At 40.3% G+C, this 16,042-nt stretch overlaps 1 protein-coding gene across 3 annotated transcripts in view; it reads left to right on the top strand.

Annotated features, from left to right (window-relative positions):
• Positions 1-16,042, top strand: part of DGKQ (diacylglycerol kinase theta) — a 144,833-nt gene that overhangs the window by 88,936 nt on the left and 39,855 nt on the right. For all 3 annotated transcript variants that reach the window (XM_032767097.2, XM_075067398.1, XM_032767096.2), the window contains exons 11-15: positions 1,959-2,013; positions 8,312-8,373; positions 8,686-8,836; positions 9,897-9,935; positions 11,777-11,892. In XM_032767097.2, the coding sequence (XP_032622988.1) occupies positions 1,959-2,013; positions 8,312-8,373; positions 8,686-8,836; positions 9,897-9,935; positions 11,777-11,892 (423 nt within the window). The remainder of the gene's footprint in view (positions 1-1,958; positions 2,014-8,311; positions 8,374-8,685; positions 8,837-9,896; positions 9,936-11,776; positions 11,893-16,042) is intronic.

A 16,042-nucleotide genomic window follows, 5' to 3' on the forward strand; every position in this document is an offset into this window, starting at 1 on the left:
GTGTAACTATCTTTTCCTGATTGTCCATCCCAGCTATCAAATATTACTCCCACTGGTTCATGATCTGACTATGTAATATTGCCAATTGCTTTAGATCTTGTCTGCTTCATTAAGGATTTAGAGATTAATATTACATCACTTCTAGTATAGAACAGATGATGATGTGACTAAAATGTGTAATCTCTTTCCTCGGAGAGATTGAATTGTTGGCCCAGCGACTTCAATGCCACACCTGCTTCCCTGTCTGTCTTGTCTTTATCGGATCTGTTTGCTATTGACGTCTCCTCCAAGTGTAATTCCCTCTTTCCCCAAAGTGTTGCTGTGTTTTAAAGAAGTCACTGGAGGTTTTTAAGAACAGTTTGGACAAACACTTGTCAGGGATTGTCTAGGTTTACTTGGTCCTGCCTCTGTGCAGGGGGCTGGACTAGATGACTTCTCAAGGTCCATTCCAGCCCTACATTTCAATGACCATTTGGTGGAAATATGCAGTCCTGGAGCTAGAATGAAAATTCTGACAGCTTCAGTATCCAAAAGCTCAATTCCTTCACAGTAGTAGTGTGTAGTTCTTTGGTTAGACGCTGCTGTCACATCCCTGGAGTTGATGAAACTCTGAAGAAATTCACACTGTTGCGTCCTCTGAGATAGCTCTCTATGTAGCTCTTGGTTTTGGCTAGTTTGAAACACTATGTACATGTGCCATGTACGTTTCCATGGGCAGGAGTATCTATCCTCTTAGCAGGGGCAATTCTGACTCATGTGAAAGCTTGTGTTCAGTGTGTCTCATATATCCAGCAGGACAGATGCATTTGTACATCAACTGGTGATTGATGATTATGTAAAGCTTTTGGATGTTGAAGTCCTTCTTCGAGAAATTCCAAATGCCCTCAGCCTTAATTAATACATAAAGTGAACTTAGGGATTTTGTCACCTCCTAGTCAAGACCTGTTAGAAACGTAGCATGTCCCCAAAGTTTCATGACCTATTCCACTAGAGTAATGGTAACACTGAACGTGTGCGTTCACCAGTCCCGTGTAGCAGATGTGTCTAGGGCAGTGTTGGACAATCATATTATTAAATTTTTTAATAGTCATACCACCAGCTGTTTTAATCTGATATTCAGGTTTTTAGCTGCGCGTTCTGGGGTGTGTGTCTGATGTGAGTAGTACGAGGTGTTCCTCTTCTCTTCTGAATGAATGATTCTAAGCAAGGACTAGGGGTATGTAGATAAGATTCCTCCTCTTCCCCCATCATAATGTGTCACGACTTTAAACAGTCCCATGTTCATGCAGTAGTTTTTGCTCCAAGAGTATGGATTTGTGGTGTCAATAGCTGTTAGATAATTAGTATAACTTGTTAGTGAAGTCTGCTCCCACTGGTTGGCCTGATGGGCCGGTGTCTTTCACCCGATTGGCCATTTGTGAGAGCTGTGTACCATTCCCCATTCTGCTCCCTTTGGCAAGATCATCCCTGTGGAAATGTTTTAATAGCCCCATCGGCTGCTGAGTGGGGAGAGTTGACTGTGCTATTCAGCAGTTGTCTCTCCAGTTGATTTATGGGTTGCATTGGTAGCTAAGAAATGAGGAAGTTTTAGGCTTTGTGTAGGAGAGACAATGGAAATGGAAAGGGAAGGTTTTTCCAGAGAAGGAAAAGCACAATTCAGTATCTTCCGTTGTGGTTTTCTTCTGTGGGTGGAAAAAGACAAACTTTTGAGCTCCACAGAACTCTTCTTGAGGCTTTGACCTGAAGAAGAGCTCTGCAGAGCTCCAAAGCTTTCCTCTTCCAGCAAAAGAAGCGATCCAGTAAAAGATATTACCTCACCCAGCTTGTCTCGAGTTAATTTAAGGGATTTAATTTTCATGTGCCTGTTAATATTATAATGTAACCACTAAAAGAATACAAAACTCTGGCAAATTTATTACCTATTAAAATGTACATCTAAATGTGTTGTCTCTTGGCAGACGGAATGCCTCCAGAATTTCAAACTTCTAGAAGTACTTATGGGCAGTAAGCAAGGTAAATCAAGTGTTGTTTGCTTTTCTAGTCCAATGAATAACTGTAGTTGAGTCCTTAGTATTCATTTGTGTATTTTAATGTTAATACATCCATATTTAATTTTTACAGTTGATCCTTCAAAAACTGACAGATACTTGGTGTATAATTATGCTGAAAAATGTTGAAATATTGAATCAGAAATGCTTTTTTTTTTAATTGTCACCATAGATTTTGTGTTTAGTGCTTTACTCTCCCTTCTTCGTACTAAAAGAAAACACATGCCAAAGTTGTGTTTTCCAAAAAGATGTGCAAATATGAGATTTTTCAGGTTAGTGGCCAAACCAAAAAATTATGGAGAGGTGGAGGAATCAGTTCAAGTCGAACCAAAATGGAGTTTTTGTTTTGCTTTTTCCCCCCTCTCCCTGACAAAAAGCAAAAGTTGAAAAAAATAGTTTGGGGTTGAAAGTTTTGTTTTGTTTTGAAGGCTTTAATTTTTTTAAAGATAATAGTGAAATTCCAAAACAAAAAGTTGAAACATTTCATTTCAGAAATGCTGAAACAAACTCTTTTGAAGTTATTTAAAATTTTTATTTGACCAAAACAATTTGCTGAAATTGACCCAAATTTGTTAATTGTTTTGTATGACATCAATCTGTATTTTTTCAGTGGAAAAAATTATTTGCATGAGAATTTCACCCAGCTGTCTAATTTTCTGATGCATACTTACCCACTGGTGAAAAGGACTGTGTTTTTTTGGGAGATGCCCTTTGAAGGGAGCTGTTACTTAAATGCGGTCAATAACTTTGCTATTAAAGCAGATCACACACAGGCCAGTGCAGAGAAGCTTTTCGGTGCTGCTGTTTGGCTGTATCTATTCCATGAATAAACCAAGAATTTGAGTTCGGGGACACGTAGGGCTGGATGCTCGGGTCCCTATAGTGGCTGTGTTGCTCTGGTTGGAGGGATGGCCTGGTGGTGAAGAGGCTGGACTGAGATTCCTGATCTAGGTTCAGCCTCTAGGGTTAGGTCTACAGAGCTCCGCACGGCCTAGCCTACCCAAGCGAGCTTGAATCCAGCTCGTATGGGTAGTGGCAGTAGTGAAGACAGACCAGTGCTGGCTTCAGTGCAAGTAATACCAGGCTGGCATGGATCCTGGCTATGCATTTGGCTCACTAGCCTGAGCTGAAGCCCACGATGCGCTGTCTTCACTGCTCTTGCTAGTTGCACAAGCTGGAGTCAAACTAGCTCAGAGCAGGGCCGCCCAGAGGATTCAGGGGGCCTGGGGCAAAGCAGTTTCGGGGGCCCCTTCCATAAAAAAAGTTGCAATACTATAGGAGGCCCCTGTGGGGCCTGGGGCAAATTGCCCCACTAATACTGAGATACAGAAGTGAATGTAGTGAGTGCAGGACACTTTTAGTTTGGCAATTCATGACTGGAATCAAGCATGTCGGTTCAGCCATGTGCTCAGCCAACCAGTTAGTTTAGATCATGCAGACTTTCAGATTTGGATATTGGACCAATGATGTCTATTGTGCTTGGACAGTTCTAATTTAATTGCCTAAGTACACTTTGCATGATCTTACTGGCCCCAGTGAAAGATCTGGTAAGTCAAAATATGTTAACAATGTAAACAGACAATTACAAAATATAAATTAACAATAACCAGAGTCCAAAGGGATGTCATAAACAGCTATCCTGCCTTCAACATCTTTTTGTTGAAAAAAAAAAATCATTTAAAAGTTACATGGGAAAATATAATGAAAGAATAAAAGCAAGTATCTTGAACTCATCTTGATATCCCCAGATAATTTGCCATGCCAGTGTAATCATATACTGATCTCTGGCACTGTAATACTCTACGCATTTTACAACAGCGAGAGGTAAGCTGCAGTACTGAGCCACAAATCTCAATGTTTTGTGTCAAAAAGGAAATGGAAAATATAATTTAACATGACTTCTTTAATCCTGAAAGCAGGAACCTCATTCGCTCGTCTTCCCAGGAGAAGCAGGAGGAGCAAACCATTCTCACTGCCAGAATCCTGCACCACATCAAGGCATCATCTTACCTAACTAGCCCCTGGCAACCTAACTTCTACACCTTTGTTAAAAAAGAACTCCTATTTGAAAATAATTGCAAATAATAATAATAACATGTAAAGATAAAAAATGTAGCATAATAAAGCTCAAAGATAGGGCAAACAATATTCCTGTAAGTTCATCATAGGGACAGAACTATTAAGTTGTGTCATTTGGCAGTGGTAAGAAAACCCAACAATGCAGAATAGATGGTTAAATTATTCCTGTTCACACTTTAGAGGTGTAAGTAAACAAAAGAAATAAACTTGAAACCATTTTACTATAAACTAGTATGAGAAACCATTGCAGGCAATGTCATCTGTCTTTTCTCTTCAGACATTCAGGAAACAAGAAACCCAAGTAAAATGTTATTGTTAACCTGAAAGTAAGCTACCATGACACCTTCGGTTTGCCTGTAGGCCTAAAAAGGAGCTTTTAACTGGACTTTATTTGTTATGTTTCTTTTCCTGTGTCTAGACTCATTACAGACCAGTCAATTATGTTTTTAACGCACCCAACAAGTCTTTGTAGTTGCTGTGCGCTCTGACTTAGATTAAAGATAATACTAAATATGGTTATTAAATGCTTTAATTGACCCACATGTGTAAATAAGTTTCAAAGCTGTGCTTTTTAAAAGATAATTTTACCAAAACGTCACTCTATAAAGCTTCCGGCGTTTTAGGCTTTAATTTTAATTATATGCCCCTCTTCCCCTAGACGCCCGGCTCCTGTGGCAACACTGCCCGCCCCCCAGCCCGCCGCTTGCAGAAACAGACCCTCCTTCCTCAGGCCACCCTGTCGAAACAGCTTGGGCAAAGAGGAAGGTTTTGGGGGCGGGGGAAACAGCACACATAACAAAGAAATATTCCATTCTATGACATGCGAAAGAAGTGGGCTGTAGCCATGAGCTTATGTGAAATAAATTTGTTAGTCTTCTAAAGTGCCAAGTACTCTGTTCTTTTTGCAGATACAACTAACCGGCTTGCTACTCTGAAACTGGCACATAGGGTGACCCAGATTCAGAGCATAAAATAGGACCACCCCTCCCCTGCCCCGCCTCACACCCTTTCAGCGCCCTAGTCCTCACATTGACTTGCTGCAGTCCTCCTAGCAGGTCCAACCCACAATCACTCCTTTCACTTCTCTCCCTCCCCTGCCAGAATACCTCTAATGCGCCCTAGAACACCCTGCTGGGCTCACTGCTTGCCTCTTTGTCCACCTGTCACTTGCCACCCACTTGCCCCCGACTGCTGCCTGCCCCCCCCCGATGTATGATAACCCATTCAAAGACCCAGGGGTCACATATATTACTACACACAGCAATCAATCAGTTCCGTTTAGGTAAATCTCTGGCATTATGCACTTTTTGTTAACTTTTACTATGACTTTGTATTGAACTTGGTATATGTTGTATATGGGCCCAAGGTAGCTACTTAATTAACGGTAAAGAAAACATGTCTCATTGCTAGAAGTGAAATGAGATCTTCCTCCAGTTTTATCAATTGCCCTATTAATGAATGAGGTGTGAATGAGGAGTGTGGAAAGGCACACATTCAGACAGCTGCAACCCTGAGAGGGACTGGGAGCTCAGACACCAGACCAAGAGCTTACCTGGCTGAGTTGGGACGAGTCTGGTGTGCTGAGGGTGCAATCTCTGGTGGGACGGGTGGGAACCCCATTGAGAAAGCAGACTGGAAGACAGACTGAACCCACCACCCAGCCTATCGCATCCCAGAGCCCAGGACTGACTGAAGCAATGTGCCCTACCACCAGGCCACCTGCTCACTCCTGGCCCTCCAGCACTGTTAGTGATTTGTGTGGCTCATCGTGGATTTTAATGACCCGAGTCCCCGGGCGATGCCTGAACGCTCCCCAACCCACAAGCCATCAGGACTTGGGGCCTCCTCTCCCTTGGGAGGCAACTTGTTCAGGGCAAGAAGCTCACACTCTTTCACTCCTGGGTCTCTCCTTGAGCATTCAGCATCCTCTGCCCCTGTGGTGCTTCCACAGTGACACACCAGGCGGGTCTGGGAAGCACAGGTTCTCACCCACTTTGCAATCAGACGTGACTCTTTAGCGCAGTAAAACAGATACAGCCAGACTGGATCCCTCGGCTGAGGTCATTCTAGGGCAGTGAGCAGACCTCATGTCTGCACTTCCTCCTGCTCCCAGCCAGCCAGCCAGCCCAGACTAACACCACCCTCCAAGCCCTCTCTTGTCAGTTTCAGCTTTCCCGCCCAGGAGTTCACCTGATTCTCTGTCTCACACCTTTCAGCGGGACCTTTGCAGGCAGCAGAGAGGGGCCAGCCATCAGTGCTAGGAGACAGAGTGCCAGACATTTAGGTCACTGGCCCTTTGCTCTGCAGCAATCACACACCCTATCCCACAATAGATCTTAAGAATTGCCGGACACTGAGGCACAACACAGTATTCAGAGCAAACATTAAGACAGTCCCGTTCTCACATCCCCTCACCTCTGCTAAATTCAAACCCCTTTTGCGACCACCCCCCCCCCCCCGCAGCTGGTCTATTTTTATTGTTGATGGGAAACATGAAGGAGCCATAGTTTAATGGAAATGTTCAGCCCTACTACGGTCTTGCAGCAGAGGAAATCAGAGCTGATGGAGGGAACTGGTATTGGAAGGACCCAGTCCCTCCTTCCAAATATTTGGAAAGGGAATTAGATCATTCTGCGTGCCTCAGTTTCCCCTTCTGCAGGGAGATAGGGGGGAGATACAAAAGTCTCAAGCCTCCGTGCATAATTGCAGACTGGGGGCTTTATTTTCTGGGTTACATTACAATATTCGCAACTTTATTCTTGAAGACCAGCAGCAACAAACTCACCTCAATACAGCAACACCACCCAATATTACAAACGCTAGCAGAATCACAGGGTCAAAACACTCACGGTTGGAAGTCGCCAGGCCCAGACATGCTCTCAGGGAGTGAGCTGGAGGCACTGCAATGATATTATTCCTGTCTCACACCGGACCAAAACTCGGTACTGTTCCTCCAGGTGATGATGCTCAGTGCTTCCAGTGCTGGGGGGAGGGGACGGGAGAAGAAAGGCTACGGCTTGCAGCCTCTCTCCCCTCCTCCTGACCTGCACTCAGCCGCTGGTCATGAGCAGTCAGCATCTCTGGTTGCCTAGCAGCAGCAACAGCTGCTGCTTCCCAGAGACTCAGAGGCTGGCAGAGCTGCTTCTGGAGACAGCCGGCCAGCGCGGGCCAGGGCCCCGTCAGGCTGCGGGGTCCAGGGCAAATTGCCCCACTTGCCCCCACCCTCTGGGCGGCCCTGGCTCAGAGGGGCTAGTACCATGCGTCACTTTTGCTGCATTGACATACCCTGGGGGAGCTTGGAGTTGTGCTTGTGCTGCTAACCTGAGTAAAAAGCAGAGGTGCTGTGTCTTCACTGAGGTATTACAGGAATAGCAAACCCGAGTTCGAAACACACCTTTTATTTTCAGTGGGCATGGACCCTGAGTGACTTGCCCAAGGTGTTTCACTCTCTCTGTATTTATTCCAGCCCTCAATCGGTACAGTGGCAGGATAAATTAAAGCATATGAAGCACTCGAATACTCTTGTGATGGAGGCCATAGAAATACTTAGGTAGAGTTTTAACATATGATTGTAACTTTTCCTTGTATCCCTTATAACCATAATGAATTATATAATCATAAATCAAATACTTCATCAAATTATTTCCTCACAGAGTCCTGGGAATAGAGTTTATGTTTTGCATGTTCCTTCTGCTGATTATTTGGTTTTGCAACAGTAGAGCAAAAGGGCTGTCGTTTAGGGTCATGCATAAACTGCATTTGTTTGCCACAATGGGAATGTATTAAAGTGTTGTGGTTAATGTTTTCTTTTTTTATCTGTCAGGATGAGTCATGTTTTTCCCAATCATCTGCTTTCAAATATAGTAATTAGTTTGTACCAGAGTATTGTTTGGTTGTGATTAGCTGCAAAATGGTGGTGGTCCAGAAGGGTGCTTAAAAGCTTTGTGCAAATTAACAGTAGTGCAATGTAAAGCCTCTTCAGAGTTTTGCTGCTGAATGTGGCTTGTAGCTCATGTGTTCGTATTTCTACTTGTGTTTAATATTAAAGAAAGTGGTAAAATATAGGTCAAGGCATTTATTTGCCTAAAACAGTCATTTTTATTTGCTTTTGCTTTTTCTTTTAGTTATATAATAATTCAGACTGTTTTTAAGGAAAAACAGTGTCATTGCTTTTGTTTCTCTAGTTCAGCGAATGGTGCTGGATGACCAGGAGATGATCCTTAGCAGACTTAGGGACATAAGAAAGGTAAATAAGTAAAGAGAGAATCAATCTGATTTGTGCTTTCTGATCAGTTGGGGTAATTTTTTTCTCAATTTCTGGGTAATTTTAATTTTCATTAAACTGAGTAGCTGCTGCTTCTTTATAAGCTCATAAACAGAACAGTCAGGTTTTGGAGCGTAAGTTTTTGTAATTTGTAATTCTTTCCAAGCACAAAGTTCTGGTAGCGAGTGGCATTACTTCAGAGCCACATTGATATTTTTTTTTTCATGACATGGTGTGCTTTCCCCTGCTATATAACGTGTTGTAGCATGAATAGTTCTGATTTTCTTTTTCTAGACTTCAATACGTCAGATGAATCAAACAAGATTTTACATTGTAGAAAATAATAAATCTGTCGTGCGGGTAAATTTGTTTGTGGGTGGCTTGCCACCTCAGCTCTCTGCTGAAGAATACACTAACATCCTCAAGGATGACTTAGCTATCAAAAGTAAGTCAAATAGTATTATCTTTGGACTACAAGGACTTGATTTCACTGTCTATTCCTATGTATAGAATAACATGCTATAGTAAAATTGTGTTCCTTCTCTTCCAATTTTGCTTATGTATGTTTGTGACCCTTTGGTTGGCAAATGTTGTCTTGCAAAAATCACTATTTTTTTTATTACGTTTTATCTGAAATAGTGACATTTTCCCTCTCCTTTTATATTCAGAGCTCTGCAAATCTGCGGATATCCGCTTTATATCTGCAGGTCATTTTTGCAAATCTGATGCGGATACAAATTTTGCATCTGCGCAGGGCTGTATTTATCTTAACATACTGACCGTTCTGTGTAAGAAATAAAAATGTATGTGACGGCTTCCTTTTTGTTTCAGAGGATGGTCGGTGAAGCACTTGGGTCGCCTTTATATATATTTGTTTCCCCTGACCTATTTAGCTGTTTTTCTAAAAGTATTATTACTTTCTGTTTAAACGACACAGGTGAATTCTAAATGAGTGCATTCTCTTTAAAAGTAACCAGCTGAAAGTCAGTTTTTTATCAAAGAATATGTAAGATTATATTAATCATTTCCCAAGAATACTACCTGGGATTTAACGTCCTTTAAGAAGGTAAATGGAGTGATGTTAACAGGTACATTAACGCTACCTGTCATGGCTTGTGTGCTATATTAGTTCAAATTGTGGCAACACAATTTAATTCAGAAGTGAAAAGGGGGAGTACATTTAACAATTTTGTCTTTATTGCAGCTAATATATTCTATCTACACTACTGAAAATTCACTTTGTACCTTTCTACAGTAAACAAATTTATCTTTTCATATAGCTTTTACTTTTCAGAGTTAAACACCAGGGGAATTTGTCTTCTACTTGTACAAAGTTTAAAACACAATCACCAACTTTAAGGTGACTTTGGAAGAGGGAAAGTGTTAATTGGGGATGCTATCCGGTTTTTGCGGTTTTAAAAAGTTTTTGATTTGAAATCAGTGCTTTTAATATTTACTGTTAATCTACCCAAAGTCTGAAATACATTCTCTTTCAATCTTTGCAGCAAATCTGCTTTCTTTGAGTCATGTTTACTCAATGCAAGGTAAGCCTCTAACATTTTAAACTAAGTTCAGTATTGTAAAAACATACCAACTTCAGAAATTTAGTCACATGCTAAAAGCTCGAAGATGAAAGAATACATTAGAGATTTTATCATCTAAACAAAAAGTCTTTAAAAATCAAATGTAAAACATCGTAGCGTATTTATATAAGCCACAATATATTTTATTAGAACTTTCTTTTTTATAAGGTGGCTTCATTCCTTGTATGAATGTGATGAAGTTTTATCTGTTAAAAGTGAGTTTTGAATGTTAATTTCAAGCAGCTAGAAGAGTCAGTTGTTGCAGACAATACCATATAATCCTCTTCTCATTTTGTTCTTTTAAAACATAAGGTATTAGAATTTGTTCCTGTTGTTTAAACTTAAAAAATGGAATTTCAAGCTCAGTGTTTCACAGATCCAGCACTTTGGTTTTAATAAGTACACTGGAGGGGATGAGGCTAATCTGTTATCTTAGGAAAATTCTTACTTTAGTTTGTTAGATACTCTTCCACTGAACACACACGTTTTCTTTGAGATGTTGCTTTGCTGCTGGTGTTAAAGAATGAGGTTTACTTCATCCTGGGATGCAGGAAATTGGGGAAGTAAGAAACACCTCCAAAACCCCTAGAACATTTAACATCAGGAGTGCTGCAACCTGACAGCTACTCATCTGTATTCTTAGTATCCTCAGCCATGAAATAGAAAAGACTTCCTTTGGCTTTTATCCATCTGCCACCAAATGATGATTCATAAAAGCTTATTTTCAAATGTATTGTCCAGTCTCAATTTCAAATGATTTTATTAATGGGGTGTCAGTGACTTCATTTGGGAGGTTAAGGCCTACAGTATTGTGGAATAATCTTCAGAAAATGTACCTGATATCCTTTTGAGATACTCCTTTGCCCAGTTGTGTTCCATTAACCCATACCAAGAAGCCCGTGTTTACTGCCGAGGTACCAGTTATATCCCTGTGAGGCTGGGAAACACTGATGTTTTCCCTCATAAAGACCATTGAAACCCCCGGGATGTTTTTGAGCAACTCCTTTCCCTTTTCTGTATTTGCAGCATGGAAAATAATTGTAGATTATGATCCCCTTCTTACCCATAGCTTGTTTTAAATCCAGTTTACATGTAGGTGTTTTACAGAGATCGCTGCTCATGAATTAATCCATGTAATCATTTTTATTGCTGTTTGAAGTTGGTTCAGTTCCTTAATATTTTTCTATTTCCGAGACTCTCACAATGGGGTGGGAAGCTCTAGCTGGGAGTTGGACCTTCCTGGACCATGGTATGATGGCTCGTAGGAAACAGCCAACGTTCCACGGATTTTTTTCTTTTAGGCATGATGCTGTTTTGCAAGCTCATAGCTTACCTGTTATCCATCGTTCTTCCTCATTTTGTTTGGCATTATTGGTTCCAATATTTCATTCACAGTAAATATCTGATTTCTTTTGCCTGAATTTTTTTTCTTACTAGATGGATTTTTTCCCAACCTGCTCAGATATCTACGCTCCTTTTATATTATTTCTGTGACCACTCTAATTTTTGTAATACACCATCAGTTTTGCCCAGAACTACTTAGTGTGGATCTTTCTCAGAAATGTTCTCAGGTGGTTGGGTTTGGTTTTTCTTTTGTTTTCTGTGTTGATGGATTTTTGAATTAAATACAAATAGGACTTTGCATTCTTGGTAACCAGTTTATTGCAGTGGATGACTTTCTTATATTTTCTTAAGTACCATAAAACAATTTTCTTTCATGGTAATCTTTTTTCCCTTACTTTAACTTCATATTAAACTAGTTTATTTCCAACTAAAGCATCACTTAAATACATTTGTTACAGGTGCTGTTGTACTTGAAATGTCTTGTTTTTCTGAAGCTGAAAGAATATATATGCTAGCTAAAGATACAACGGTCAATGACAAACAGCTTACTGCCACTGTGATTCCTGAAGTTCTGGTAAGATCTTTAGGTTATATCCTGTGTAAGAAAAAGCCAGACTCTCTTCTAAAAGAGAGTGGAGTGAAAATTGTTTGGTATTTGAAGGGACAGGTGGACAAAAATAGACGGAAATTCAGCTTTTGTAAACATTAGGATAAAGAAGAGAGAGAGAGCCTGCACTATATGTCCCTGATGTCCATCTGTATATGAATGGCTGCTTGTTACCATTGATACTGATTGTGAAGTGCTGGATGGTGATGTGAGAGTAGTTACAAAACTATAAAGAAATGAAAAGCAATTTTAATTCTTTTCCCTAACGTCTTTCCACTATCACTAAAATTCAATGAAATCCCTTTACTTTGAATAGCAATTTGCTGTAGCATCTACACTGAAGTTACTTCAGTGTTTAAACTTGGTTCCTGGGTAGTTCTGGGATAGACCTGGCTACTCTTGGGTGATCTCCCCTTTGCCGAGTGGCTGAATTCCCTTGTTTGGGAGAGGGGAGGGAGTGCACATGCCTGTTTACCAACTTATTCCCTATATACTGTCAAGTATCAGAAGGGTAGCCGTGTTAGTCTGGATCTGTAAAAGTAGCAGAGAGTCCCGTGGAACCTTATAGACTAACAGACATATTGGAGCATGAGGTTTCGTGGGTGAATACCTGCATCTGACTAAGTGGGTATTCACCCACGAAAGCTCATGCTCCAATACGTCCGTTAGTCTATAAGGTGCCACAGGACTCTTTGCTGCCTGTATACTGTATTGTTGGGCTGCCTCCCAGGAGGAGTCTTTTCACCCTCTCCCTCCTGAGAGAGGAACAGGAGGGCCAAAGAATCTTAGGGTAAGCCTGAACTCTAGCACGCTGCGTGGTGGTGGGGTCCCAGAGCCCAAACCCAAACATCTACACCACAATTAAACAGCCCATTAGCCAAAGCCCAATGAGCCTGTGTCTGCTGGCATGGGCCAGCCGCGGGGGTCTAATTGCATTGCAGACATATGCTTTATTCCTTCTCCGAGTGACTTCTACATGTTCTTACTCATGGAATGGCTGATGGTGTAGCCTGGCCATGGCTGTAAATGTGCAGAGTTCATTCTGAGTCTGGTTGCAGGTGAAATCACCTTCTTTTTTATATTTAGAACTAATGACGTCATCAAATATTTCAACTATAATTGCCTACTAAATTAATCTATAGTCATTAGCTGACCTTTCTAGCATTCCAGTAAACAGTACAAAAGTAGGTAAGATGAAGCTGCTATCTTTCTTCAAAGCCATTGACATATGTCACCTTGCAGAAAGTCTGTTTCTTTGCTCTTCCTGAGGCTGGCAATGCAGAAGGCCAGATGCTTTCCTTGAGAGGAAGGTGCATCATGTGCTGTTTTGTGGCAACTTTGACTGGTACTTAGGATGGGCTCTGGAGAGGGTTTTTTTAAAGGGTCCTGCCTGAAAGAGAAATGGAAGAGAATTAACTCAATGCTGTGCTTTTTAACCCAGGCAAAATGAGAGTTCTGTGGTAAAGTTTATGTCATAAGTCATTTACTTTGTTACAGTTTAATATCCATAATTCAGTAAACTTGAGTGAAATACTCTTAATGAAGTGATGTGGTGGATTCTTCATCACTTGAAGACTTTAGAAGAGGATTGGTTGTCTTTCTAAAAGACATACTGTAGCTCAAGCAGAAGTTGTGGGCTAGGTGCAGGAATCATTTGGTGAAATTCCTTGGCCTGTGTTGTGCAGGAGGTCAGAAGAGATGATCCTAAAGATCCTTTGTGGTCTTAAAATCTGTGACTCTACGGAAGTGCTTTATTTGGTACTGACTGACCAATAACTTTTCTGCTCCAAACTGCAAGTCATCTCAGAAAATATCGATTGACATGAAAAGGACAGCGTGTCATCCTCTTTGTGCCACCAAATAAATATTTCTAACAATATTTTTAATTTGTAATAGCTTTCAGATTCTAGCAAGCTATTGGGGTGAGGTGGTAGTTCAGCGAGGTTATTTTAAAACAACATAGTGGATGTAGGACCTAGATTAAAAAAATGCGGCGTGATCATTTTCTGCAAAGCCATCAGAGGGCATACAACTGATATAACAATCCTCTTTCCAGAGATGTGTTGACATCCTCAGCACTGCAGCTAAATGAAATGATGATGTTAGTTTCAAGATTCTTTAGAATTACGGAAAAAAATCAATGTTTGCTGAATTATACAAAATTAATAGGAAAAATTGTATGCTTCTCTGAAGGTAATGCAAAGAATGGCTTAAAATAAAAAAGAATCTTTGTTTAAAGTTGTTTTTGAAATAATGCTTTTGAAAAACCTGTCTAGGGATTGGTCCTGCTTTGAGCAGGGCATTGGACTAAATGACCTTCTGAGGTCCCTTCCAACTCTGATATTCTATGCTTGCCCAAGGCCTGCCTGCCTGCCTGCCCCCTCCACAAGGCTTGGGCTTACTGGAGTTATGAAAGAGAGCATAAATCACAAATGACTTTGTGTACGTATATAAAGAGTATTGTGTAGTTATTAAAAAGGAACAGTGCTTTAACCACCTACAAATCTGAAGTCCTCCACTTCTATAGAAGAGAAGTTATTAGAATGAGTCATCTTAGGTCATTTTTTCTCAAAAATGTGTGTCTTCAAAAAGCTCTATGAAGGGAAACTGTGTAGGCATGAAACTAATGACAATCTGAAATGGCATTTATTTGAAACTTTCCAATTCCTCTTTGCCCCTCTCCCCCCCTGCAAATCTTTGCAAGCCCCATTCAATACTCCTTACATGAGCAATATGCCCCATGAAATTCCTGGGTATTTTCCTAGAGAAAAAGCAATTTGCTTGTGTTCTAAATCTATATTGGTCTCAAAAGAGAGAAAAACAAAGTTGGTCATTTTTTGGTTATTGGCTTTCACAGGTTGAATAGGTAAGTGCCGGGCAGTTTATATGACTGTACCCTGAAATGTTTACCAATGGTTAGGATAGCTGTGTTTCAGGGTTCCCAACATTGTATAGAATAGCGCTGAGCCCTTTGAAATCAGGAATATAGATCCCGATTCTTATCCTAAGATGCAAGTTATATCTAGAAACCCTGGGCTCATTGGCACTATGAGGCTGCACTTCTGATAGGTAGGAAGATTTACAATAAATTCTTAAATGATAGAAAATGTATTGCTTCTACTCAGTAATCTCTAAAATGAAACTTATCTTAGTGGTTAACATTGAGCGTTTCAGGCCATCTAACGTGGAAAGTAGCTTACGTTGCTCATTGCTTACCTAGAGTAGAACTTCAAGTAAGATTTTGTTCTTTTTTTATAATTGTATGTGATCTTTTAGCCCTGCACACAGCTGTGGGAAATACTTGTATCAAAATTTAGTACTATACCAGACTATATTGTATTTGTTTTTCCTCTGGCACTGTTGTGGGAGTGGGAAGAATTGACTGACTAAAATCAGAATGGAGCAAAATTTAGTCCCAGAAAAGGAATGCATGGTTTGAAACAAGGAACTGTCACGTTTTCAATTTTGGACTACAAGTTGTGAGCCATTTTTGTAAAGTTGTAACTTAATAAAAAAAGCTGCAACGTCTCTAATCTTGAAGGCTAGTTATCATTTGGCACAAAAGTAAACAGTAAAACTTAGTGTCTGCTCCCAAATTTATTCTTTGCATATTAAAAAAACAAAACGATTAATTTCTTCCATTTGAGATGCCTTTTAAAAATAAAGCCCTGTTCATACTCACGGCTCTTGTAAGCTCTTCATGAAAGTTTGTATGAGATATATTTTCCCTTGTTTATCTTGATTAAAAATAAAGTTTAAATACAAAATTTGTTAGAGTGGTTCTCTTTGCTTAACACACAGACAGACAGGTCGGACTGGCTACCTCTGTATGTCGTTTCCTTGCTACCTCACCATATTTGACTATTAGGGATTTTGTAAAATAACGTTTAATTCAGAATACTTAAGTAAAATAAAATATGTTGTTCTTTAATTAATGTGAGAGCAACAGTACAGCATGTTGCAGAACAACATTTTCTTCTTCTGCATATGATGCCTTACTGAGCACCATTTTATGGCACAAAATATTAGGTTGGAAAATGACTGAACAGTGACAGTTCTAAATTGAAAGCACTTTTACAAGGTAACTTTTGCACATTTCTTTCTATAAATAAAAACA

Source organism: Chelonoidis abingdonii, chromosome 6 (assembly GCF_003597395.2).
Source record: "Chelonoidis abingdonii isolate Lonesome George chromosome 6, CheloAbing_2.0, whole genome shotgun sequence".
Taxonomy (NCBI): Eukaryota; Metazoa; Chordata; order Testudines; family Testudinidae; genus Chelonoidis; species Chelonoidis abingdonii.